The sequence below is a fragment of the Bombus huntii genome, chromosome 3 (genome assembly GCF_024542735.1).
Source record: "Bombus huntii isolate Logan2020A chromosome 3, iyBomHunt1.1, whole genome shotgun sequence".
NCBI classification, from domain to species: Eukaryota; Metazoa; Arthropoda; class Insecta; order Hymenoptera; family Apidae; genus Bombus; species Bombus huntii.
The window spans coordinates 11,977,617-12,002,874 of NC_066240.1; the positions used below are offsets into that span (position 1 = coordinate 11,977,617).

The following is a 25,258-nucleotide window of genomic DNA, read 5'->3' on the forward strand; positions in this document are numbered from 1 at the left end:
TAAGATTCAATCTCGATCGAAGAAACTTTAACAAGGAACAACAAGTTAACAAGTATAAATTTGCACGCAAATTTGTCAAATAAGAAACATCAATTTCACTCTAGAAATTAGCAACGAGATAAGAAAATGTATTATTCATGGCACAGGGAAAGATCATGCGAGTAATCGTTCTCGTCCAGAGTAGAAAGAGAAATAGAAAAATATTCCAAGGACATTTCAATAAGAGTTTTCAATAAGTATTTAATAGCAAACATTCTTTGGATTTTACACGCGAGACTGAATACGGAACCAAGAGAATATGAAACAAGTGAGTAGCGACCTCGTGAAACTTTCCTGGTTTTCTTTCGTTGCTCGCGTTTCAATGTCCACTGTCCACGAGGGATTCAAAGGCAGCACATACATATATTTCACGCAACGATAGCGTTCTCATTTCTGCGTGTAACAAGTATCGTTCTTCTCTCTTTTTCCTCTTCTGTTTGAACGTCGAACGTTCAAACGCACACCGGAAATGGGTTTTCGAAACGCCGATTTCTCATACCAACGAAACGCTGCTCCTGGGACCGAACACCAGCGGGATCTTCCTAAAATTTCTTTAGTCGCTTTAGAACTTTTCGTTTTCTACGCGACGACGAATTTTCTATTCTCAATGCAGGAATTTATGATAACTGCGTAAGGATTAAACCATGAAACATTTGATCGCTGGCTTTGTGAAAACCACAAAATTATTGGAATTTTCCAGATTCTTTCATATTGTATGAGATTACTCGCTCAGATTAAAACGATCTTTCCCATTGAATATTTTATAGGATTCGTCGCTGGCAAACGCGCCAAAGGCTTCATGAAAATCCACCGCTGCAGATTTTCCTGCATCGATGTTCTTCCAATCGAATAACATACGAGCGGAATACGATTTCCTCTTTTTACTGCTGCCTTTATAAAAAATGATTGGCGGATCTTCCCTTTTAAAATGATCTACGGCGATCGATAAACGGAATTTGGTAGTTGACGATTTATAAATGACAATTCGTAACTAATTTCTTAGTCGATACATTCATTCCAAAGTGAATTAGAGCAATGAACGAAAAAAACGAATTTCAGCAATTCGAGCGTTGTGTCATGAAATCGAACGTTTCAAGGTTTCTCTTCGCGATATTTTATTCTTCGCGATATTTTCGCGGTTAAATACTCCCGATTAATTATTTCTTCTTCTATCGCCAGAAAACATCATAACGAATATAAACCGAAATAACGAACTTCCTACTCTTTAGTTTATTTTTAACAAGCCGAAATTCTGTTGCTAAACTCGAATCGCTAAATTTCGATTCCGGTTCAACGTGCGACCCTCTCAAATTTCGCGTACATTTCGAAATAAAAAGACCTCCTCGGTCGCGGATATTTTCCAAATTGGAAATTATCGTTTCACCGTGGAAAGCTAATGTACATTAGTCGGCGCGGATCAACACAATGAGAGGTGCAGACGGGAAATAATTGACCGAATCTGTGAGAATAATTGCTGTCGGAGTGTCAGGGCTATACGGTTCGCAGAGATTCAATATCATTGGAATAATAAAACAAGGTACTTACCAAGGACACGATGATCAACCGGTGTACAGACAACAGAAATATGCGCGGAAGCTGCGATTCATTATCATTCACTGCATTTTAATCGCGACTAGATTAACCGAACTGATTTAATTGATCTGCAGCCGCGATCAACCGATTCTCCTTTAGATCAAAGCATTTTCAGTTCGACGAAAGAAACCAGCATCTTACATTCACGGAGTATCCACGTGTTTTCATTGAGAGTAGCTCAATTTCAGAGTAGTTTAATTTCATTGGTAATTGTAATAATTGCAATTAATCGAATTCATATTATCAGTCACATTCGATTGTTCGTCAAACCATCGAATTTCTTTTTATTTTATTTTTCCCATTGCCTTTCCTAGTTCATTTCTCCGGCGATTTTATCTCGACAAAATGCGCAATCATTATCGAATTTGCTATGATATTATATCGGGAAAGTGGAGAATCTTGTTGCCCGTCGCAAAGTAGATACACATCAAGTATTAAAACACGCTTCTCTCTATTCTGAAGAACGAGGCAAGTGAATTTATAGTTGTGCGCATCGCGATGCAATTTATTCATGATATTTTATCTTTTTACAGAAGAATCTTTTCCGAATAATCGCCGAGTAATTTACGTGTGATAGAATCGCGCGAATAATCTAACAAATAATTTACATGTAATACAATCTCAGGAATAATCCATGGATATGTTTCAAATGTACGATATGTTCCAAATAATAGACAAATATTGGAATCTTGGAAATAATCTACGAACGATTTATGACAATCTGTGCATAATAAAATCGTATGATTATTCTATAAATAATCTGTAAATAATCTACGAGTCTAATTCTATTAATCCTATTGATAATCTATCGTTTAAAGGTTTTTGCGGGATAATAAAATTTCTGTATAAACTTTCTTATTTTTGTCTTTGCGTAAAAAAACGTAAAATTTCGAACTTACGTCGGAACCTCGTTGAATAAAAAGATTTGATGCGTGGAACAATCGTGCCTTGTTACGACTGAGATTTTGATCGGATTCGTTCAATTTAACTTTCTGAATTACGACATGAATCGTCTAATTTATTTTTTACGAAAGCATTCTCAGTAAATATATGTTAAACGTTTAATAGCGGTTGAACGTTCGACAATGGAAAAAGTGAGCACAACAAACGGCAATCAACCGTGGAATAGATCCCGTTGTTCTCAAGCATTTCCGGTTTATTGTTAGCAGTTCGAAAGCTACATTGATGCAAAGAAGTTCGGAATACTTGGCAAATAAGGTACAGTTAACCCGTATGAAATCTCACGGACGCGACGGCATGGTAGTTCGGTTATTTTGATTAAAGTTTTACTACGTGAAATTTGTTTTCTTATAGAAAGTACAAACCTAAAGTAACGAGCAAATTCTGTGAACATTCGGTAGGGTAATATATTGCAATACTTACAATCATTAATTGAAACAAAATGAATATAAAAGCAAGAAATTTACGATAACTTAATAAAATATTTCAATTTCAAATTCCAAATTCCGATTTGCTAACACGCAGCTTTAAAAAATAACCTTTTCAACAAGCAATCTTGCAAAGATTTACATTTTTATATATAACATTAAATTTGCCAAATGTAATTTACGATATATTAACTTAATGCGTCTTGCATAAAACTATCTAGAAACTATACTAAAAATAATTTCATAGAAAACATTTCATAGCAAAAATACTACCAAATCAAATATCTTCGCAAAAAAGTAACTGTTAGGGATATCCCCTAGAAGCAACCGCTACTTTTTTAAACACAATCACTTTATTGTATCAATCTACATTTAATCCTAACCTAAGAAAACTAATAAGAATCGAGCAAAATCTGTTTCTATTCTATAACGATGTTTTGTTACAATGTCCTGTGGAAACATCGATATGTTGCGTTTACCTTCGTCCTGTTCGAATATTTAAGTTTATGCGAGGAGGAAAATTTACTTCGCGAAGAATTATAAACAAGACTCCTTAAATTAGAAGCAGCAGAAAATAAGCAAAGAATCAGTAAAAGAGAAACAGTATTTGAAAATATGTCACAACGGTCTAATAGCACATTCATAGAGGTCGTTAAAAGTACATTCATACTTAAATGGCGTCTAAATCAAAGTTTATATGCCTGCCAATATTCACATGCCGATGCAAATCTTCAATTACTTCGTACCAATATACTTTTTACGAATCATTTACCATGACACGACGTAGTACAGTAACATGTTACGAAAAGTTTAATTAACAAAAGTTATAATACTTGAAATGAAAACTAAGATTTCTTTACAATGGTTATTTTACCGCGAATTATTTAGCGTCGTTACCAGATTTATATGAGATGTGTCAGATTTAAAGAGGCTGGGATTTGATGAATCACCGTTTTGTCACACGAAGCTTCTGTCATTATTTCGTAGCCGAACCGAAGCACGAGTACACAAACACCAAAACTGAGAAACTTTTTCGAACAAGAACTTTAAAAACTGCGAATCACGCGGCCGCGCATCGGCAACTGAACACTTCTAGTGATAGAAAACGTGACTCGAAGTGCGCGCGCAACCACTACCGGCATGATGGCGCTGCTGATGCTTCAACCCTTACCGCGCACACTCTGCGATTCAATTGGATTCAAATTGCCGTCATAAATATACGCATAACCAAAATCAAAAATTCTTAATTTTATACGCAATCTGTTAGGAAACTACAATATTTAACAATATCGTACTAACACGTTCATTGCCATAAGACTGGTAATGCTGGAATTAATTAAAATATTTAAATTTAAGATATGGTCATATTTTCGTAAAATTTATAATATTTCTATTACAAATTTTGAGATTTTTAATATTATAGTAACAACTTAACTTAGTAAATGCACCATAAAATACTTAAATAATTTTATTCTGTCAATAAGATACATATTATACATTATATATACAAATAACAATATATCGTATCGAAATGTGTATGCGGCAACCAACAGCATTTTGGCGCTGCAAACAAATATACGAAATTCAAACATATTAACCCGCCAAACATATTAGCAAACAACAACCAAATTGTATTTAATTGTCTCGATTATTTAAATGATATTTATCGAGCACTTAGAAATGTACATGAAATAAAAGTTTTCGAAAAATAACGTAAATAATAATTTAACAAAGAGGCAATGTTTAAATTTATAGAACGTGTAGCTTGCTAGTAACATTCACGCTTAATAACAAATCGTGTTTCAAGTCTTTAACGTTTTTAAACTGCAGTTAAGTAGTATTATCGAGTCGCAAGAATCTTTTTAACTGGCGCTGTTCGTACAAAGGCATGTTCTCGAGGGTGACAATTTAACTGCATAAATTTATATGTCGAGTCATTGTCGTTACTGTCAAATCTGAGCCGTTTGTTATTACAGGAACACGTGAGGCGTGCTACTAATAGTCACGTGAATAACGGCAATCTTTTTTCACAGCTGTATAAGCAGATACACGTGTCAGCGTGTTCTTTATTAGATACATGGTTCGATTGTTCGCGTGACGCAATTGTGACCCTATATATAGTTTGGGATTGACTTTATATACATAAATATTATACTATTATACTATACATATTATACATAAGTATACAAATACCTACTTGTTACATATATTTGAAAATCTAATAAAGTTTACTGTATTTAATATATTACATCATAATAAAATAACTAGCAAAGTAGAAGTAGTAAGAAACGTTCAATTTATACTAAGCATCAATAGGTATTCTAATACCTGTAACCGGCAATGTACGTACTATGAAAATTGGATCAGTTTCCGGAACGAGATAAAAACAGCTACGGTAAAAACTGAGAGCACGCTTGTGATTCGTTATTTAGCAACGTTTCACAGTCGAAATTTTATATTGCGTGAAAATTGATCCCCCTCTTTTTATTTTTAGTTTGGTTAGTTTTTATTATATATGTATATATATAAGGCAAAACATAGAAACATAGAAACATAGAAACATAGAAAGAAATGAAGGAATCATAAATGAACAAGTGGAGATACAGAGCGTGAAAGAACTTTCATAAGCATCGTTAGTTTATTAACAATGTTACACGCACAATCATACATAAAACAACCTTGATTATAGATATTATATGCCGCTCGTTTACAGAAACGAGTCTCGCTATATTATTTTAAGTCGTTATCTGTATGTCATGTCCGTGCTGTGTACCGGTAAATCGTGTCGATTATACAAAACCGACGATATTACTTTACAAAACACAGAATAATTTAACTTACAAAACAAAAAAAAGAAAGAAAGAAGAGGGAGATATGAAAGACCGGAAGGAAGTCAGCGGAAGAAGTAGAAGGTAGTAGAAAGATAGAATAGAGAACATAAAAAAATCACTAACGCGTCCCCCTCCACATATAAAAATTACAAATTACATCCAGACACGCTGGATCTTTAATATTATACATCTTATAAAAGTGTTTTCTTCCCCTTCTTTTCCTTTTTTCTCCTTACAGTAAGGAACAAATTAATATCTACATATCCTTAGTATCGTTGAAATTTACATGGTATTCTTCACTATCCCGTAGACGATTCTGTAATAATAGTTCACAGAAAGGGAAAAGAAATTATCGACAAATATCGTCTACGCATCGACACTAAAATTTTAATACTTCTTCCTCCTTTTTGAATCATAGACTATAATATTACCTTCTTTCTTCTAAGGCTCTTTTGTCTCTTTCTCTCTCTTTTGCTCTCGCTTATTTAAAAAATCGATCGTATTGGAAAGATTAAGAGAATTGGTAGTTGACGATTTTTTTCTTTTTTACAATTGCATTTCGACATCGCGCGCACGCGTATGTATATAGGTATTCGTATATAGGTAAATAGGTAAATAAGTATGTCTATGGGGGTGGGATAAAAGGATAGAAACAATGAAGATAGATGCAATGGAAGTTCATTCGTTCGCAAAATATTTTCGAAAATGTACCTTTCAATCTACAGAAATTTCTTCGTTTCATTTTAATTTCCTTTGTATGCAAAATCGTTACAAAACGCAGCAGCGCTTAAACAGTAAAATCATAAGTAAAATATATAGTCGTTTCGTGTTGGCTTAATTTCAATTTATTTTTTACTTAATACACGAGACTCGACGAATCCCGTTGAAAGATGCTAATAAACCTTTCTTTTCCTCTTTCATTTTTTTTTATTCGTCCACTGACTTCAAAAGTCATTGGAAATCAAGTTCTTCTTTTGCGCAGCTTAAAAGGCCGCTTCCGTGGTAAAGGATACGAACGAGAAAAGAGAAACGGAGTATATATATGTATGTATATATAATATAATATCATGATAGACGTGATGGACAAAAAGAAAGTATTATATTGACTATATTCTCGTGGATCGAATCGAAAGCATCTCGTCCCCTTTTCTCGTTCCTAGGTTGGTCCACGAAGAAGTGCTTCCCCGTAGTCGAAGAAGGTGGGAAGTCTATTTTTCTCTCTCTATTATAATATTTTGTCTCATTATGCATCACAATATTTCCTGCATTATGCTTTTAATTCGCTATTTGATAGCCAGATCGCACGCTAATTTTTTTTCGCTCGAAATTATCGTCCCCTCCCTTTAAACAACAGAATATCAAGCGATGTCTAGGTACGATAAATCGACGCTTTGTTTTTCTTCTTTTTCGTTTATTTTTTGAAGTAGTTAATCGAATCGACTAATTTTCTTCAAACAAACTAATCGCGTCGATTAACAATTTTTGATCGATGGATCGACTCGATCTTTAAACGCTCTCGGAGATTCTCCTGGTATTCGCAGTACAGAAAACTAAAGCGAAATCGAGAAAGATCGACGAGGCGTTTCGATTACGATCAACGGTTTAGAAAAATTTTTCCAATTTTATTTCAAGGGTGCATATATCACTGTAAAATGCGAAGAATTTTACTGTATCACCTTTTTTTTGTATACGTAAAAAATACATACAGCACTGATTTTTACCATAAACAAAGAAAATAAAGAACAAGTTACGACTTTGCGTAATTGAAAACAAAAATAAAAAATTCTTCTTCGGAAAAAGAATGTACATCAAAAAATTTGTACCGCCATCAATTCGAAATTTCTCTGATAAACAAAAATATACAAAACTTCTCGTTTAATAGAAAGAGCGATTCTTCTGACAAATATACAATATATCATTTTCTTCCAATTTTACATTATGTGTTGATATGTTCCCTTGCGAACTGGCAAGTTTCAACAACTTTTCTATAACGCCTTTCGGCGATGAGGCGCTGTTTGGTATTGTATCCGTTTTACCATCTGAAGTCAGATCTCGCAACGAATTAATCTCGATTGGCACAGAAAACTGCTTACAAGTGGAGGATACACATGAAACTGTAGTCAAACTTTCAATACGCGAAGCAGCGCTTTATAGTTTGAAACAAAAAAAAGGAAAAAAAATTATTAAAAAATTAAAAAATATCTCATGATAAATGGAATCGAACGTCAAAACAGAAGACATGACGAATTTTCTAATTCCATGTATACATTCTAAAAAAATAAATATAATAATTACAGAAAATTATCATCACCCGTAGTAGCAATTAAGCGTTTCAGAAGAAATTTCGTTAGTTTTAACGATTACGATCCGCAAAACGAATCGCTGTGTTCTATAATGCTTCTGTTTTTTCTACAATGAATTTCTACTTTTCTCTCATTTCTTTCTTATCGCTTTTTTGTATCCTTAAAGAAATAACTGATTGCGGTATCAATCTAGCAGTGTACTTTCGTTTACACGCATACACATTCTATACTTTGCATGTAAGTAATGCCTATTTTCCAAATGTATGAAATATGCCCGACCAGAAAATTATGTCGCAATTCTTGAGACATCACCTTAGGCTTAGGGTTTCATTAATTTTCCTTTATCTCCTCCGGATACTCATGTCGTCGAGGCACATTATCGTTTCGCTCACTCACTCGCTTCTATTATTTATCTCGCTCTCGCTCTTTCTCTCTCTCTCTCTCTCTCTCTTACTCGTGCGCGCTTGCGCTCGCTCGCTCTCTCTCTCTTACTCGTGCGCGCTTGCGCTCGCTCGCTCTCTCTCTCTCTCTCTCTCTTTCTCTCTCTTTCTCTCTCTTTCACGCAATTCTACGCATTTCCGTGGTACCCTGACCCGCAATGCGATTTATCCTTACAGGAAATGAACTTTTTGTACTATCAATAACGTCGAATGCGCGGGCAAGGTATCGCAGTTATGCGCGGCTATCCATGGGCTTGTTATTGCACCACTATATCGAATCGATGATTAATGCAGTATGCATACACTATTTCATACATGACATTTTTACACGGAAAATTTCACATTTTATTTGCATTTCACTTTCCATCCTATTGTTATATTCGATACTTCATAAATTAACAATAATTATAATACGCATTAATCTTTCCAATGAGAAATACGGGAAAGTAAGACAGTATGTGAATAAATTCGTTTTCATCCCCGAATTTTCGAGACATAAATATAATTTATCTCTATCTAATATCTAATAATAGTACTAGACCACTGGTAATCAACGAAATTCGTTTCTTGCGAATGAACGGGGATAAAAATCATCGCTGAACGAAATTGCGTATGCACACACAGATTCCTGTTACACGGGAATAATAATCGAACGCAAGATAAAAATTCGCACTGTCCGTCGATCGATGTTACAACGAACGTTTTCTCGCTTACTCTCTTGATTCATTGGAAAAGCAATAATTCTTTTTCGTATTCCACATTATTCACAAACAGGATGATGATCCACGGTTAAAAATTGCATTGTTACGCAATATGTCTACCGTTTCTTTTTATTTCGTTTTCCTCTTTTTTCCCGTCTTACCTTCACTTTTCTTCTTTTCCTTTCTTTTTTCTTTTTGTTTCCTGATCGTATCCTCTTGACGGTATATATGTCCACACGCGATATTGTTGTTCTCTTTTCCGTTTAGTATAAATGTCTTATCCGGTGACGTCGACGCACGTAGACAATTTAAAAATTCAATACATACGAATATATAGTTTCGTTTAATACGAAATGCGTACTTAATGAGGATTTCCCTTAACGATTAATTTTACGCGTATTAATATGTGATGCTTATGAGTTTATGAGCTACCATACTAAAGGAAAAACATACACCACTGAAAGATTATATCGTTACTTTATCGCGATCGCCTTCATTATATTCGGATCGCCGAAAGCTACGTTTGCACTGTGCATACGTTCAATGGAGACACGATGTTCAAATTAAGCGAGTTACTTGACATTATATGTTAAACGTTAGCCTTTCCACTTTCTTTTTCCTATTAGAAATGAATCATCCTTGCATGCGGTCGCATTGCAATGAACATCGTTACACCGCCATTCCATATATAAATAGTGAAGCACATTAAAAACATAGCAGTAAGCTAAGTAATATGCAAATATTGGAAAACCTCCACTAATTCTATGCAAAGTATAGCTTGTAGGATACCATTCATTAAAACTAGGACTTATCGTTATTATAATTATAATTCAGTTGCTTTTCTCTTTTCTTTTTATTTCACAAATCTTTCTTCGTTTCTATCGATTTTTATGTGCAACATGGCTATGGGTTCTGCTCCATTTACTAACAAATTTGCTTTCTTCGATTGACCGAAAACAAATTTGTCCAGAACCATATTTCCGCGAATACTATATATTTATAGAAATGAAACTATTCTTATCAATAGTTATAATTTATGTACAATTTAACAATCTGGTTGCAATAACTTTTCTTTTTCTCTCTCTCTTTCTCCATCTTTTTCCCCTTCTCTTCTTTCTCTCTGTCTCAAATTTCAATGATATTAGATAAATTACGTCACAAAATTATATCGAGCCAACTTATTATGCCCTGCCGTGTCACTTTTAATGATGGAAACAAGTCAAAATGATTTTTTCTTCTCTCTTCGCTGCGTAATACGTTTCTGCTTTGTACATGTATTTACGTATCAAACCATTTCAAACAGAATTTCTTCGAACGACTACTAATAACGCTAACCGTGCATCTCGTGCAATTTTGCCAAAATACTAGTTATCACTTCCACGCGCGCATTAATTCGCATAGACTGGTTAAAATTTATTTCAAAATGGATCAGAAATTGAAATAACTTTTACCAAATCTCCTCCACTTAACATATCGATAGTTCAACCAAGTAGATTGGCAAATTTCCCGATTATTTCTGCACGCAAGATACACGTGGACGTTCTTCATTTCTATTGAAAGGTATAATACGATTCCATGAATTCGTGCCGTTATCATTCGATTTATGTTCCTCGTTTTCCTCCTTCCTTCATTTACGGCTACGAATTTTTATTCAAGAATATATTGTGTATGTATAATATATATATAATGTGTGCGTGTACGTGCATGTGTGTGTGTGTGTGTGTGTGTGTGTGTGCACGCGTGTGTGTGTGTGTGTGTGTGTGTGTGTGTGTGTGTGTGTGTGTGCACGCGTGTGTGTGTAAAAAATCATTTTTACTTGTTAAATCTTGGTGGCCTCCTCAATCGTGGTATCAATTCTGCCCTAACCGTTCTAGCATAATTTGAAGCAGCATACTGATCTGTTACGGCGATAGGACTTTGCAGGCTTTGTATGAACATTGGTGACTCTTGTAGTTGTCCTACACCCGCTTGATACTGATACTGACTATTCGCTATATCCGCAGTCGGATAATGATTAGGTTGCACGAATTGAGGAGGATTGTCGTATTGCGGATACGGAATAGAACTCTCTGCAGAGAATTGAGGGATTACTGGGTTCACATTCACTGGTGTAGTTGCAAAACTGCCAGGATCATATGTTTGATATTGATTCAGCTGTCCAATTTGCGTTGTACTGAATGGAGGTGATTGAGGAAACTGAGATGTGTCAGGAAATAGCACACTTGCAACGGTTGGCTGAGGGAAACTTTCCGGTCTGGCATAAGGTGACATATTCGCCGTGACATTGCTTAAATTTTGAACATTTGGAATACCAGCGATCTGTGATGTGCCATAGCTATGGAAGGTTTGCCTACTATGATCAAGATCCTTCACACCACTTTGCAAAGAACTCGTTACATTCAGTTTCGATTTGGAGTTTGGACCACCAATATCATTATGCTTGGTTCTTGCTTCTGTGACAAAAGGATGGCGAACATTCACAATGCTCTGTGGAGCACGCAGTGGTGGAAAATTGATCGGTGTCATCTTCGACGCAAAATTCTGTTGCTCCAATGCTTTCCTAGCTACGGCAAATGCGGTGTTATCGTTCCGTGACGCTGGCCGAGATTGATGTGTACTGGAAGCAGTTCCATGGTTTTCCCTGTGCAACGTTTGAACCGACGACTGGTTTACGAACCTCGATGATAAGTTGTTCATAGTTGTGCTATTTCTTGTTTTGTAATCCTGATTGTTTACAGATGATTCTTTGTATTCGGATTGTATTTGATAATTCTTCATTTTTGAATCAATTTCATTGGAAAACTTTTTAGCGGGGTAATCTTTAGACTTAGATGTACTCTCGTGAGAAACATTACCACCAACACATGTTGCAGTAACACCTCTTACACTACTGAAAGTAGAACTAGATTGATTTGCGGTTACGATTGACGTATTCTTTGTTAGTTGTTCGTTAGATTTTAAATTCTCGTTGTTTCCACTATTCTTTTTTATAGATGAATTCATCCTATTTGAAGAAACTGTAGCAGTTGATGTTGTGGTGATTGTACTCAATGTAGCATCTTTATTCCCCATTGCAGTGTTTACTGCTCTGACGGATGGCTTTGATAATCTATTTTTGTTCCCCACGTGATCGAGCTTTTGACTTTTACTCTTATCCGCTACTTGATTATTTGATAAAATTTTGGTATCTGCACTGCTATTTTGATTTTTGGACAGTAAATTATTATGTGATTTACAATTGATAGTGACAGCTGGCAGGAGCAAAGCGCTGGCTCACTTTTTGGTCATGATTTTAAGATATTCCAGAGCGTTTTGAGCAGCACTAGCTTGAGCATCTTTACTAGTAACACCACAACCATAGCAAACTGCTACTGGCAAGGTAGACAACTGCACAAGGCACTGGCATTTACCTGTAATAAGGAGGGAAACATTCATCTAATCTAATCCATATATATTTAGATATAATGGAAATAATAATCAAAACATTACTTTTTATTTATAATTCTTCAATTAATGCTCCAATTATAATGAACAATATGAAAGAAAGCAACGCAAGTATTAGAACATTCAGATAAATAAAATATGATATAGCTGATATATGAAGATAATTGGTAAACTTAAAAATTTTGAACATTTAAATAAGATAAAAGACTATTTTAAGAAAGATATATGAATAATACCTAAATATAGATTACAGATAATTGTGATGTATAATAAATATGTCATAGGTTATACACATGTTTTATAGAGTTCTTTTTTTGTAAGAGGTGCATATTGATAGAAATTATGGCTGGAATAAAATCTGCTAAAAGTACTTTACGTAAAAAAATGAAAGATATTATTACACAACTTAATACTGAAGAGAAACAAAGACAATCAATGAAGGTATTTGATAAAGTAAGTATATTAAAGAAATAATCAAGGTATTCATAATATAAAGAAGAGGTTATGTTACATCTTTATCTGAAACTCTTTATGACAAACATATTTCTGCATGCACAGCTATGTTCTCTACCACAGTTTCGAGAAAGCACAAGAATTTCCTTATATCTAAGCACAAAAGATGAAATTGACACAATTGAAATATTAAAATATATATTTGAAAGAAAAAAGGTCGTATTTATTCCTAGGTATAAAGGAAAAGAAATGGAAATGGTTAAACTACTTTCGATGCAAGATTATGAAACACTACCATTAACCAAATGGAATATTAAACAACCAAATGTTAATGAACTTAGGGAAAACGCATTACAAACTGGTAAAACCTGAAATAATTAATGTATACAATCATGCTCCATTTTAGATTATAATATTATTGATATTTTCTAAATTCATTAAAACTAACAAGATACAAAATTTAATATTCTATAAAATTATATATTTTAGGTGGATTAGATTTAATACTTATACCAGGTGTTGCATTTACTGCTAATGGTAAGTAAGCTTAGTTTGTATAGATTATTTGGAAAAGCTTTAATTTTTAAAGATTACAGTAATATGTATTATCAATTAGGAAAACGTTTGGGACATGGAATGGGTTATTATGATAAATTTTTGGACTTATGTTTAAAGAAACAACAAAAAATACCGCACTTAATTGCACTGGCATTTAATGAACAATTGTGTGAAGATATTCCTACATCTGAAAATGATATACTTTTGGATCTTGTACTTACAGAAAAATAATTTATTATGAGAAAATTTACGTTTTGTATTCATGTTCTTAATTTAACTGTATTTTCTAATAAATAAGTTAAATATAAAAATACATTAACTAATATAAATTGATGAAATTTGATTTAACAAAAAGAAAAATGAATAACTTACCACTGATAGACTTTTCCTCAATATCAACATAAGTTACTTCAAATTGCTGCTCTGAAGCAATTTCTTGCAAGAACTGTACCAAATTTACATCACCATCATTCAAACATGTATTCTATAACAAAAAAGAAACAATGAAGCAAATTTAATGAAATTAAAAAATCTAATCAAATTGCTTTTTTATTTTTATACTTTGAAACAGAGTAAAACCAATGTGTTTGAATTAATTGTATTACAAACCTGTAATTCAAAAAGTTTAACACCAGTGGATGACTTCAGACTTTTATGAAATTGTGAAACCTTAAGGCTATGAATAGTAGTTAATGTTGAAATTTTGCTACCTCTCAAATCAGCATAACGGGCATTCACATTTGCATTTCTTTGTAAAAGCTATAACGGACAATTAATATACGTAAGAGTTTATTTAAATGCGTATCATTGAAGAAAGTTCTCCAATGACCGCACATATATTAAGAGTAAAATGAAGTGGAAATGATCCAAGCATGTTATTGTTAAAAACATTATGCTGTTGTGTAAATGACTTACGATACAAATACACATATAAAATGTGTAATTGAAATATTAATAATTATCCGTTATAGATTCAGGGTGATCAGAAAGGTAGCTCATATTTCATAATACTGTTTCCAGTGCCAAATCACTTCCACTTCACTAAACATACACACACACACAACAAAAACAATACACATACAGATACACAACTTATATAAACAATATTTTAATATTATTGCATCATACCAAATGTATAAAAAATATATAAAACTATACTTTATAATTTTATAATAAATTTATTTTATATATACATAAGTAAACAAAATAGTCTTACCTCATCTTCATCTATATTAGAGTTTTCTGTGTTCATATAATGTAAGGCTTGCCACATTTTGTGAGCTGCATGCCTTTTTGCAACTTTCTTACTTTTTCCTTGGCCAACTTCCCGATATTTTAAAACAGAACAGACAATTGTAAATTGCCTCTCATGTGGCAAGCCCTCTTCATTTTCTATTGTATATTTTGGTGGAGGCCAGTGACGTGACATGCACATTTCTTGTAATGCTCCAATTGGATTTGTAATTATTTTTTCTTCTCCATATCCAGATAATTCTTGTAAGTTCTCAGAACTGTATAAAATAAACTATATTAAACACATAAATATATAAAAAATTATATACAAAAAATATATGTTTGTTAATATATATTTGTTACTCTGATAGATTATTTGGAAGTGGAGAATCTGGTGATTCACTATTTAGTCTACACAGTTTATCCAATACAGCCCTTGCAGCAGCATGCTTTGCCTCCTTTTTTGATTTTCCAGTCCCCATTGCTGAAACAATTGGATCTACTTCAATCATCAGATACTTATCATTTTACACTTTTGCTCGATGTAAATGTGTAATTAATTTCTATATAAAAGTAAATTTATAATACTACACTAAATAATACTAAAATAAATAAAACAAACATTAACTTAACCTCTATTGAAACTACGTATTCAACTCAAAGTTATAGTTTACTTATATTTAACGATTATGACTTATAATTAAGTAAAAATATATATTATAATGCTAGTTTCAATTGCTATCTTAGAATGGATCTATCCTGATTTAAATCAATAAGTTGAAAAATAAATATTGCATTATCAAAATTAGATACAAACCAACAACATCAGCAACAGTAACACGGTAACGAAAAATAGGCTCATGGATAGCACCCTCTACTTGTATTAACTCATACTTTGGTGTCGTGCCCCTACGAGAAAGCAATTCCTGAAGAATAGAAACTGGTGTTTTGTTGGACAATGATTTCATCTCCAATTGAGCGGCCTCACTTATTGGACGTTTTCCTATCATCAAACTGTGTAATGATGATCGAACTCGATTACGCCGACTAACATTATTTGAGTGGTTAGGAATCCCACCTACACTGGCCATCATATTAGGCCCAACCTGTTGCGGTTGATGTATTTCCTCCATTTCTGCAATCTATAAATTACAACATATTTTTATATATATAATCTTTAATAAAAGTTCGATTTAAAAACTTAATAAGTGATAAAATCATATCTTTTATTTATAACATATTACAATTATCAAACATGAAATTGTGTATTCATTCAATTATACAGTTTCCTTTAAAACATTACTTATTATCATTCCATTAAGTTCTATATCATAAACTTCATATTATGAAACAAACAATCAAAGGGTTTTAGATTAATGAAAGATGTCAAGCATTGGAAATCATCCAAATTATTTTTATTTACTAAATGTTCAAATCAATAACCCTTATTGTAAAGTCATAACATAAGGAGATTTTCTTTGTGAAAATGCAAACTTTCTGATAATATGTCATATCATATTATTAATATATATTTTGTTCATCTATCCTTTATATAATAACCTTACAATCAACGAAAAATAAAATAATAAGTTATTACTAACGTGTGAATCCATATTGATATTTTAGTAAGCTACTTAACGACGAGCACAAGATCTATGCAGTATAAAACGGTAGGAAAACCGGCTGGCGGCCATGATTGTTATAAAATTCATTGATTAATTCTAGTATGTAAAGCATAGAAAATTCAATAACGAAATACGAAGGTTAAGCTTTATTGCGATTTCACCGAGAACGGAGCCAATGACGACTTTCATCACTGACAGGGTTCTATTTAAAACGATGATAAAGAAGAACATAGAGCAATCGGTCACAGTATCGTCCGCTACACAAAATCTAAAAAGTCACTACCTTTACTCACAATTTTCAAACGTTCTATATATATTAACTGGCTCCTTAACAGGCCAATTCCTATACGAAAAGCGAATCCCGCTTTTTGTGACCGATCCAAGTCTCACAAAAAGCTTGATCCGTTTGACGACAGAAAAATGGTTTACTGACTACCGGAGAATCTTCCTCGTTTCTGATTCTGCCGCAGTATGCAATCTGAACAGTTTTTATAGACGCAGGAAACACGCGCATCTTTCTGCGCAGGTGCATTACTGGTGTGGTTTTATAGAAACAAATGCACGTTTTACCGTATTTAAAATACAATAAGTTTTTTTTATCTAGAATGTAAAAATACTAGAATATCTCTCTTTCAACTATACAATATAATATAATACATAACATATATAAGAGGAGATACAATAAACATACAAAATATACTATTCCAATGAAAAATATAATGAATCTTTCTTTTTCCGAAATTCCCATTAATGACTTTTTAATTTGATATTTACTGTAATTTGAACTTATATATGATTTAAATATAATAGTTTCATATATTTTAGTGCGTTTTATTAATACAATGCGAATTTTAACGAAATTCCTTGAAGTTTGAGTCAAATGTCTTTATAAATAATAATTCATACGTTTGGTAAATTTCATTTAATATACTATGAAGTAAAAACAAAAATCTGCACATTATACAACAATCTGTAGGGACACTGAATCTACAATATCATTTATGTTTGAATTGGCGCTATTTTGAGAAATACACCGCCATTTTCAATTTTCACTATCGTTTCTTGGCAACACCGGATGTTGGTATGTTTCGCATTTGTATACCACCTAGTATCATCACTTCCGGCTGTTACCCGCTGAAACGGTCTAAAGACTATACGCCATTATTGCATACGGACGCTACGGTGCACTATTCCAAACATTTGGCCGGTTTTTGCTACATTTATCCTATTCATTCATAGTTGAAGATCTATAATGAGTGATATCGAGGTAAATATTACATTTGCCTTTTTTAAATATTACTTTTACGTGTAATTTTATACATATTGTGGCCGTAACGACATGCGGCTGATCACAGCCATTATCGATCCATCAACGTTCAACTATGTTTCACATTTATATTACCATTTTAATGCTCTTATTTTACTTTTAAACCATTAAAAATTTGCAGATTTATTGATGGTGGTGTTATTAACCTTTTTATTTTTATAAAATATATTTGTTGACCCAACTAATTTATTGTAATTCTGTTTTAACTATAATTTAGAAGGTTAAGCGTTTGAATCTCCATGATTATTAAAATTAACAATATTCGGAAAATTCAAAATGTAGTTCAATTAATTTACAATATAAATTATTTTTTTATTTCATTTCTATATAACATTCTTGAATTTATAGTTTAAAAAGTAAAAGAAACAAATAAATTAAAATACTTGCAGAGAACTAAAATTATATTCTTTATTCCAGCGGAGTGGTAGTCGTAGTGCAAGTCCTAGAAGACCAAGAACAGCAGATGGAGGTTTAAGAGACTCACGTTCACATTCAAGATCACGTAAATCACGGGAACGTAAAGAATCTCACCGACCAGTGAAAGAATATTCACGATCACGAAGTCGTTCAGTTTCAAGAGGAAGAAAGTCATATCGCAGTAGCAAATATGCTAGTGCAGGTCACCGTGGTAGTAGTCGCAGTCGTAGTCGTTCTCCTTATAGGGGTGGTCGATATTCTAGAAGCAGGTCTCGATCATACTCTCGTTCCCGTTACTCTCGTGAACATGATAGGAACATTTATCGTTCACACTCTCGGAGTCCAATGTCATCTAGACGACGTCATGTTGGAAACAGAGATAATCCATGTCCTTCCAGATGCTTGGGTGTTTTTGGGCTTTCCATTTTTACAACTGAACAACAAATACATCACATTTTCTCCAAATATGGACCTGTTGAACGTGTACAAGTTGTAATTGATGCAAAGGTACTTGAATATTAATGTTTTATAAACTACAATATAATATTTACATACTAACATACGTTAGTTGTAAAAAGATCTAACATTAATGTTTACATATACAACCCCATAACTATTAAAAAAAAGAAAAGGGGAATAGTAAATTATACCAGAGATTTAGAACGTTCATGCATTAAGTTTGTGTAAAACGTTAAAGGCCTCTGGTTACATTTTATTTTATCTAAAAACCAAACAGAACAAAATTTTATATATATTTATTTTCCATATTTTTATTAAAAGTCGTATAACATATTGATGCATAAATATTTATATTTTAGACTGGACGATCCAGAGGGTTCTGTTTTGTGTATTTTGAATCATCTGAAGATGCTAAAGTAGCGAAAGAACAGTGCACAGGGATGGATATTGATGGTCGAAGAATAAGGGTAGATTTTTCGATTACACAAAGAGCTCACACACCAACTCCAGGAATTTACATGGGAAAACCTACACATTTACATGATAGAGGATGGGATGGACCCCGAAGACGAGAGTGAGTTTGTATTTTTCAAGATATAATTCCTAAATGAAACTTACAGAAAGACTATTATTTTTCTTTCATTAAACAGTAGTTACAGAGGAAGCTATCGACGTTCACCTAGCCCATACTACAATCGCCGTCGCTCACGCTACGATAGATCTCGATCACGCTCTTATTCACCACGTAAGTTTACTTTTTGTTCTGTCACACGACCTAATATAAGCAGTCTACATGGATATGTGTCTCCTTTAAAAATATTTACATAGCATTTAATCAATTAAGATAACTAGATCTAACAAAATACAAAAACTCATTGATTTGATATTGTATAATTCGCCAGAATTCGCACTTATGAACCTAAAAATACATTAAATTATAAAAATACTTTAAACCTATTCATAAAAAATTAATTAAATGTCAGTCACATATGCTAATATATACATATACAGTATATAATATTGAATTTATTGTAAAATTTTAAATAATATTAGTATATTTATCAACTATGAAATCTAACGTTTTACTTGAGTTTTTTATTTTAGTTTAAATTATTTTCAGAATTTTCAGAACTATTAATATACAAAACATTAACATGTTTTAAAGAGTTGCATGCAATAAAATTTTACTGTTTGAAGTGCTTTCTCACAAAGATTAGCTTTCTTTGACTAAACTGAAGATACTAAACAGTCTGTTAATATACTTCTCCTATTCAGTGTTATATATATATAGCTACATTTTAATGAATGAAAACTGTATATTTACATATACAGAATACACATATGAACACAATTATAAGTGATTTCGAAATTTATATAATCATTCACTTATAACTGAAGTTCTTAATTTAGATTCATATTTTCGTAGACCGCTTATATTTACTTCAAGAAAAATGTTTAAGTACAAATAAGTAGTTAAATTAGCAAGAATGGAAGACAGGAGCATCAAGGAATGCATCCGATAAATCGTACGGTAGTAACTAAGTGTAACCCGTAACATGGGTCAAACAATCATAGTTTTTGTTGCTTAATGAATTTCAGGTCGATATTAAGTGACACGAGTGTGATGCGAGAGGCCAGGTGTTTGGGAGACCATTTGTGTGACTTGACCCTTTGACCTCAAATTTCTTCTAACAATACTGTACCGGGTCAAAAAATGCAAACGCTACATTCTTACTACTATTCTTACCTTACCTAGTTCTGCATTATATGCAATTAATATACGGCATTTAAATTACGATCATACAATATCAGTTAATCAGATAATCTAATATGCAAAGAAGTGTAGTATATTCTTTGCATGGAAGAGTAAGGTTAGAATGGACGCAGACAAAACCTTATTTTCACAATGTTTCATTTCCTAAGAAATTGTTATGAAGATAAGGTTTACGTATTGTAATATGATGCTAATATGTGAAGGTTGGAATATAATTGTTTCTATCTTTCTTTGATTTAAATTTTGCTTAAAAATTATATTCCAGCCATTCTGTTTTTTAACACAACTGCTAAAATGTGTTATGAATCAGGAAAAAATGTGGTATTCCTAAATGTTTATATAAAAAAGAAAAATATAAAAAGACCGAAAGACATACAGAAAAGAATGAAACAAAAAAATAAACTTAAAAATAGAAGTAAGTTCTCTAACCTGTTTGTTTGTTTATAAGGTTTTGAATCAAGAGGTATTGGATGATAGAGGGAAGTTTGAAGTTTCACTCTGAAAAAATGAAAGTTTTGAAAAGTTGAAGACAAGATATCTGAAGATGTTTGTCTTGCTCGAATTTCGAAGATCCGAAGGTTTTTCGCGCTTGTGACAAAGAATATGATCCGAATCGCATTCCTTACCGGCTGAGAAGTCTCAAGCCTAGAAGAACTGCAAGCCTCAAGACAGTAAGAAATCGTTGATCGTCAGGCCCCCGACCTGGACAAGCCAGTGGTTGGGGGTGAAACTGGTCGAACGTTTCAGAAAATGTTCAAGAAGCATCGAAATCTTTTATGAGTAGGGAAGAGCGTAAGCTGCTCCAAGGTTTATACCGATCATATTCTTTATCAGTTGATTTGGTTAAATAATATATCCGTAAATAGGTGTTATATAATAAATAAACATATATACCTTCGCCCTTATTCCCTCCACCATCCTAAAACCTCCTATTTATCCTTAAGGGTAACATCCTATTGTTTTCACTTTGTATAGGAATAAGCAGCGGCAATTCGAATTGAAACAATTAATAAACAGTGTTTTTTTAATATAAATTATTTACCTGTCATTTATTACCTCCAAAACCATAAGTAATTATGGTAATTAGTAATCCACAAAAATTTTTTTGAACTTTTATCTGTATCTTATGAAAACTAACAATTATAAATATATAACAAATTCATGACTTGAACTAGTAATAAAAATAGAATATGAAGTTTTATAAATTAGAGAGTATTTATAAGAAAACCTTAGAATTATCATTTCATTTTGATATGAATTATAACTGCAAAGGTTTCTATAGTATAATATGCATAATCTTAAAAAAGTTTGTTAATAATATAAAAGAAGCCTTCCTATATACTAATATTATTGCACCTACAAAATCAGTTTTTATAGAGACATAACCATTTAATATATTAGTACTTGCTAATAGTTATGTATCTATTTATGTACTCACAGACACTTATCAATATTTTGTTAGTGATATTTTTCATGAGAACGTACCTTATGTAGAAATCATACATACATATATTGAATCTTGATAAAAGTATTGCTAGCACTTGGTAGCACATTAGTATCACGTCGTATACGACGGTGATTAGTAGAAGTTCGACTTGACAAAAGAAAACATGGATCGTTTTGACGTTAGTTTGTTATGGAAATTATGGTTAATCAGTATAATAATAGTGAATTGTAATGCTGCCGTAGCAAAGGAACCATATCAAAGTCAAATACCTACACAAGGATTGTATAATACTAGCGATAATGTCGTTATTTTAAACGTTACTAATTTTAAGTCATCCGTTTACGAAGATACAAAGGGTTGGTTAGTTGAATTTTACAACAGTTGGTGTGGTTACTGTCTTCGATTTGCACCGTTGTGGAAAGATTTTGCTAATGATATCTACGGTAAGTAAAATCAATTTTAACGATTATAAAATAATTAATAATTCACATAAAAATGTATCACTATCGCTTAACTTATTTATTCGTATGAACTTATCTTACTTAATATAATTCTTAAAACATATCGCTTTTTATATTTGCTGTATATCATAATAATCTATGAAAGCACTTTAAGTAAATATAACAATCGTGAATTTATTATTATTAAGCAAGTATGTTTTTAAGAAACCTTTGGCAAATCTAAATATGTATTATCTAAGATCTTTAAGTATGTATTATAGATGAGATTAATCATATGTTCCAAATAATTTATTTCAATAATATTTTTAGCATGGAAAGATATTGTAGTAATTGCTGCAATAGATTGTGCCGATGATGATAATAACCCAATTTGTCGAGAGTATGAAATTATGCATTATCCCATGCTTAAATACTTTTCTGTAAATGCACATCCACCATCATTAGGATTATTGATGGAGAAGTATGATGATATTAATGAACTTAGACATAGTTTAATAGATTTGTTAGGAAGAGAACAACAAGAAGGAAGAGGTATTTCATGGCCTAATATAGCACCATACAGGTATATCAATTTATACTTCTTTATTTTTTATATTTACTCTTTTAAATAATAAGAGCTAATTATTGTTATGTTTTGATATTATAGAAATTATGAAACTACAAATATTTGGAAGGCTATACCAAACGCTATAAAATATGTCTTCTTACTATTTGAAAGGACAGATTCACATTTGGGTGCTGAAGTTATATTAGATATGCACAAAATTACAACATTACAAATAAGAAGGGTATTATCTGATAATGAATTATTATGTGAGACAAACAAAGTCACAAATTTTCCAAGTCTGATAGTTTTAGCTCGCAATGAGACACAAAAGGTTCTTAAAATCAGAATACCTACAAGAGAAGGTGTTTTCAATGCAATTAAAGAATTTATGATTTCAAAAGCAGAAACTATTCATGAGCTAAATCCTATTAAGAATCATTCAATAAAGAATGAAAATCATAAATTAAATGCTAGCACTCCAAAACAATTACAAGCAACACCACAGCCAGAAAGTACAGACATAAGTGGAGATCATTTATACCAACTTGATTTGGAAAATGCCTTAAGATATTCAATCTCTCATGAAATTCCATTACATAAAATAATAAAAGATAAAAAAATGGATGCATTGAAAAGATATTTAAATGTATTGGCAGACTATTTTCCTCTGAGATATGGTAACATTTTTCTAGAAATCACTAGAGATATTATTAAAAAAAGAAATAATATATCTGGGGAGGAATTTAGTCAAATAGTAAAATCTATAGAAGAAGAAATGTCACCTGTGTACTCTGGACCTTCAAAGTGGGTTGGATGTAAAGGCAGTAAAGAAGGATATCGTGGGTATCCCTGTGGTCTGTGGACAATGTTTCATATGTTGACAGTTAATTTTGCTATCCTAAATAAGGATGTTGAACGTGAACCAAGAAAAATATTAGAAGCAATGCATGGGTATATACAAAACTTTTTTGGATGTGCTGATTGTGCTCAACATTTTGTCCAAATGGCTTCAAAAAACAAAATGTTTGATGTGTCTAATGCTAATGACAGTATCTTATGGTTGTGGTCAGCTCATAATGAAGTAAATGCAAGACTGTCAGGTGATGATACAGAAGACCCAAAACATAAAAAAATTCAATATCCAGCAGTTGAACATTGTCCAAATTGTAGATATGAAAATGGTACTTGGAATGAAGAACATGTTTTATATTACCTTAAAACAAAGTATAGTTATAAAGGAATAAATTATTATGATTCAGTCAACACACATAAGGATAGTAATGACAATAAGTTAAAAATAAGACAAGAAAGACTAGTATTGAGTAAATATACAAATAATAAGAAAATTGGATGGGATTTTACAATTTTTGATATAAGTATTTGTGTTGTGTTATATGTTGCATCTGCTATCATACTTATATTAGTCTGTATAAAATTTGCAGTCAAAAGAACTTATAGAAAACGACATTACGTTAGCTTACTTGCAAAATGTGATTTTTATTTTTGTTAATTGAGATATATAAAACTTAAAAAACTTACATCTTTAAAAAATTAATAACAAAGTTATGAAAATATAGTTATGCTTATAAATATATTGTACATATATCATTTCTAATCATACAATTTTTTTACAAGAATATAATATTGGTAGATATACAATCTTAATTACTTCTTCAAATGATGTTGACTAAAATCATTATTCATACAGCATATTATGTATTTATTCTTATTTGTTATAAATGTATTGTATTTGAGATTATAGTGGAAAAGACATAGTGATAATTATGTAAGTTTAATGTATAAAATTTTATAACGAGATTATTCTTTTTTGCCATAGGACACTTTTTTACAATTTAACGTTCATTGACAAATACGATATATTTGTACATTTAATATTATTGTATTAAATTGAAAAATATGTAGTAAAAGATATTTAAGTTCACTATATAACATCATATAATAATAATAATTATAAAACTAGTCCTACCAATGTACAATTATATTATGTTTAATATAAATTATTACAATTATTAAATCTTTATGTATGTAAAATCGACAATCCTTAGACAAATATATTATGAACTGAATCAAACTTTTATGTGTAGATATTAAAATCAAATTCTTCCACTATTTTGTTAAAAGGCATTTATTGTAATATTTTCTTGAATTTGTATAATTTATCTAATAATAAGAATAAAAATTAAGTACTGATTTACTA

At 31.9% G+C, this 25,258-nt stretch overlaps 5 protein-coding genes across 23 annotated transcripts in view; 3 read left to right on the forward strand and 2 right to left on the reverse strand.

Moving 5' to 3' along the window:
• Nucleotides 1-4,118, reverse strand: part of LOC126863629 (calcitonin receptor-like) — a 166,227-nt gene extending 162,109 nt beyond the window's left edge. For 2 of the 12 annotated variants that reach the window (XM_050613980.1, XM_050613994.1), the window contains exon 1: nt 3,971-4,117. In XM_050613980.1, the coding sequence (XP_050469937.1) occupies nt 3,971-3,997 (27 nt within the window). In that variant the 5' untranslated portion in view covers nt 3,998-4,117. Of the gene's footprint in view, nt 1-1,584 lie in introns of all 12 variants that reach the window. The other 10 variants (XM_050613992.1, XM_050613997.1, XM_050613986.1 and 7 more) reach the window with 9 other exon arrangements.
• An 8,438-nt stretch (nt 4,119-12,556) lies between these two features.
• LOC126863643 (interferon-inducible double-stranded RNA-dependent protein kinase activator A homolog) lies at nt 12,557-17,139 on the reverse strand. Of its 6 annotated transcripts, none has more exons than XM_050614024.1 (7): nt 16,902-17,139; nt 15,801-16,125; nt 15,347-15,482; nt 14,967-15,261; nt 14,360-14,509; nt 14,123-14,234; nt 12,557-12,705 (listed from the first exon to the last, which is right to left on the reverse strand). In XM_050614024.1, exons 2-7 carry the CDS (start codon nt 16,114-16,116, stop codon nt 12,569-12,571), a joined length of 1,146 nt encoding a protein of 381 aa, XP_050469981.1. In that variant the 5' UTR covers nt 16,117-16,125; nt 16,902-17,139; the 3' UTR covers nt 12,557-12,568. The 6 variants fall into 6 exon arrangements, with proteins under 6 accessions (XP_050469981.1, XP_050469980.1, XP_050469979.1 ...); XM_050614023.1 differs by lacking the exon at nt 16,902-17,139 and adding an exon at nt 16,585-16,888 and having other exon boundaries at nt 15,347-15,467; XM_050614022.1 differs by lacking the exon at nt 16,902-17,139 and adding an exon at nt 16,585-16,887.
• Nucleotides 12,788-14,079, forward strand: LOC126863665 (5-formyltetrahydrofolate cyclo-ligase). The gene is made up of 4 exons (XM_050614079.1): nt 12,788-13,192; nt 13,298-13,553; nt 13,682-13,729; nt 13,809-14,079. The coding sequence occupies exons 1-4, from the start codon at nt 13,082-13,084 to the stop codon at nt 13,979-13,981; spliced, it is 588 nt and encodes a 195-aa protein (XP_050470036.1). The 5' UTR covers nt 12,788-13,081; the 3' UTR covers nt 13,982-14,079.
• Nucleotides 17,140-17,692: 553 nt separating the features above from the next.
• Nucleotides 17,693-21,619, forward strand: LOC126863659 (transformer-2 protein homolog beta). 3 transcript variants are annotated; one of them, XM_050614069.1, is made up of 5 exons: nt 17,694-17,875; nt 18,353-18,859; nt 19,171-19,385; nt 19,462-19,556; nt 21,034-21,619. In XM_050614069.1, the coding sequence occupies exons 1-5, from the start codon at nt 17,861-17,863 to the stop codon at nt 21,057-21,059; spliced, it is 858 nt and encodes a 285-aa protein (XP_050470026.1). In that variant the 5' UTR covers nt 17,694-17,860; the 3' UTR covers nt 21,060-21,619. The 3 variants fall into 3 exon arrangements, with proteins under 3 accessions (XP_050470025.1, XP_050470026.1, XP_050470027.1); XM_050614070.1 differs by lacking the exon at nt 21,034-21,619 and adding an exon at nt 20,411-20,943 and having other exon boundaries at nt 17,700-17,875; XM_050614068.1 differs by lacking the exon at nt 21,034-21,619 and having other exon boundaries at nt 17,693-17,875; nt 19,462-20,943.
• A 264-nt stretch (nt 21,620-21,883) lies between these two features.
• On the forward strand, nt 21,884-25,132 carry LOC126863620 (sulfhydryl oxidase 1-like). Its single transcript, XM_050613954.1, has 3 exons — nt 21,884-22,475; nt 22,803-23,055; nt 23,140-25,132. The coding sequence occupies exons 1-3, from the start codon at nt 22,196-22,198 to the stop codon at nt 24,548-24,550; spliced, it is 1,944 nt and encodes a 647-aa protein (XP_050469911.1). The 5' UTR covers nt 21,884-22,195; the 3' UTR covers nt 24,551-25,132.
• Nucleotides 25,133-25,258: the final 126 nt, after the last annotated feature.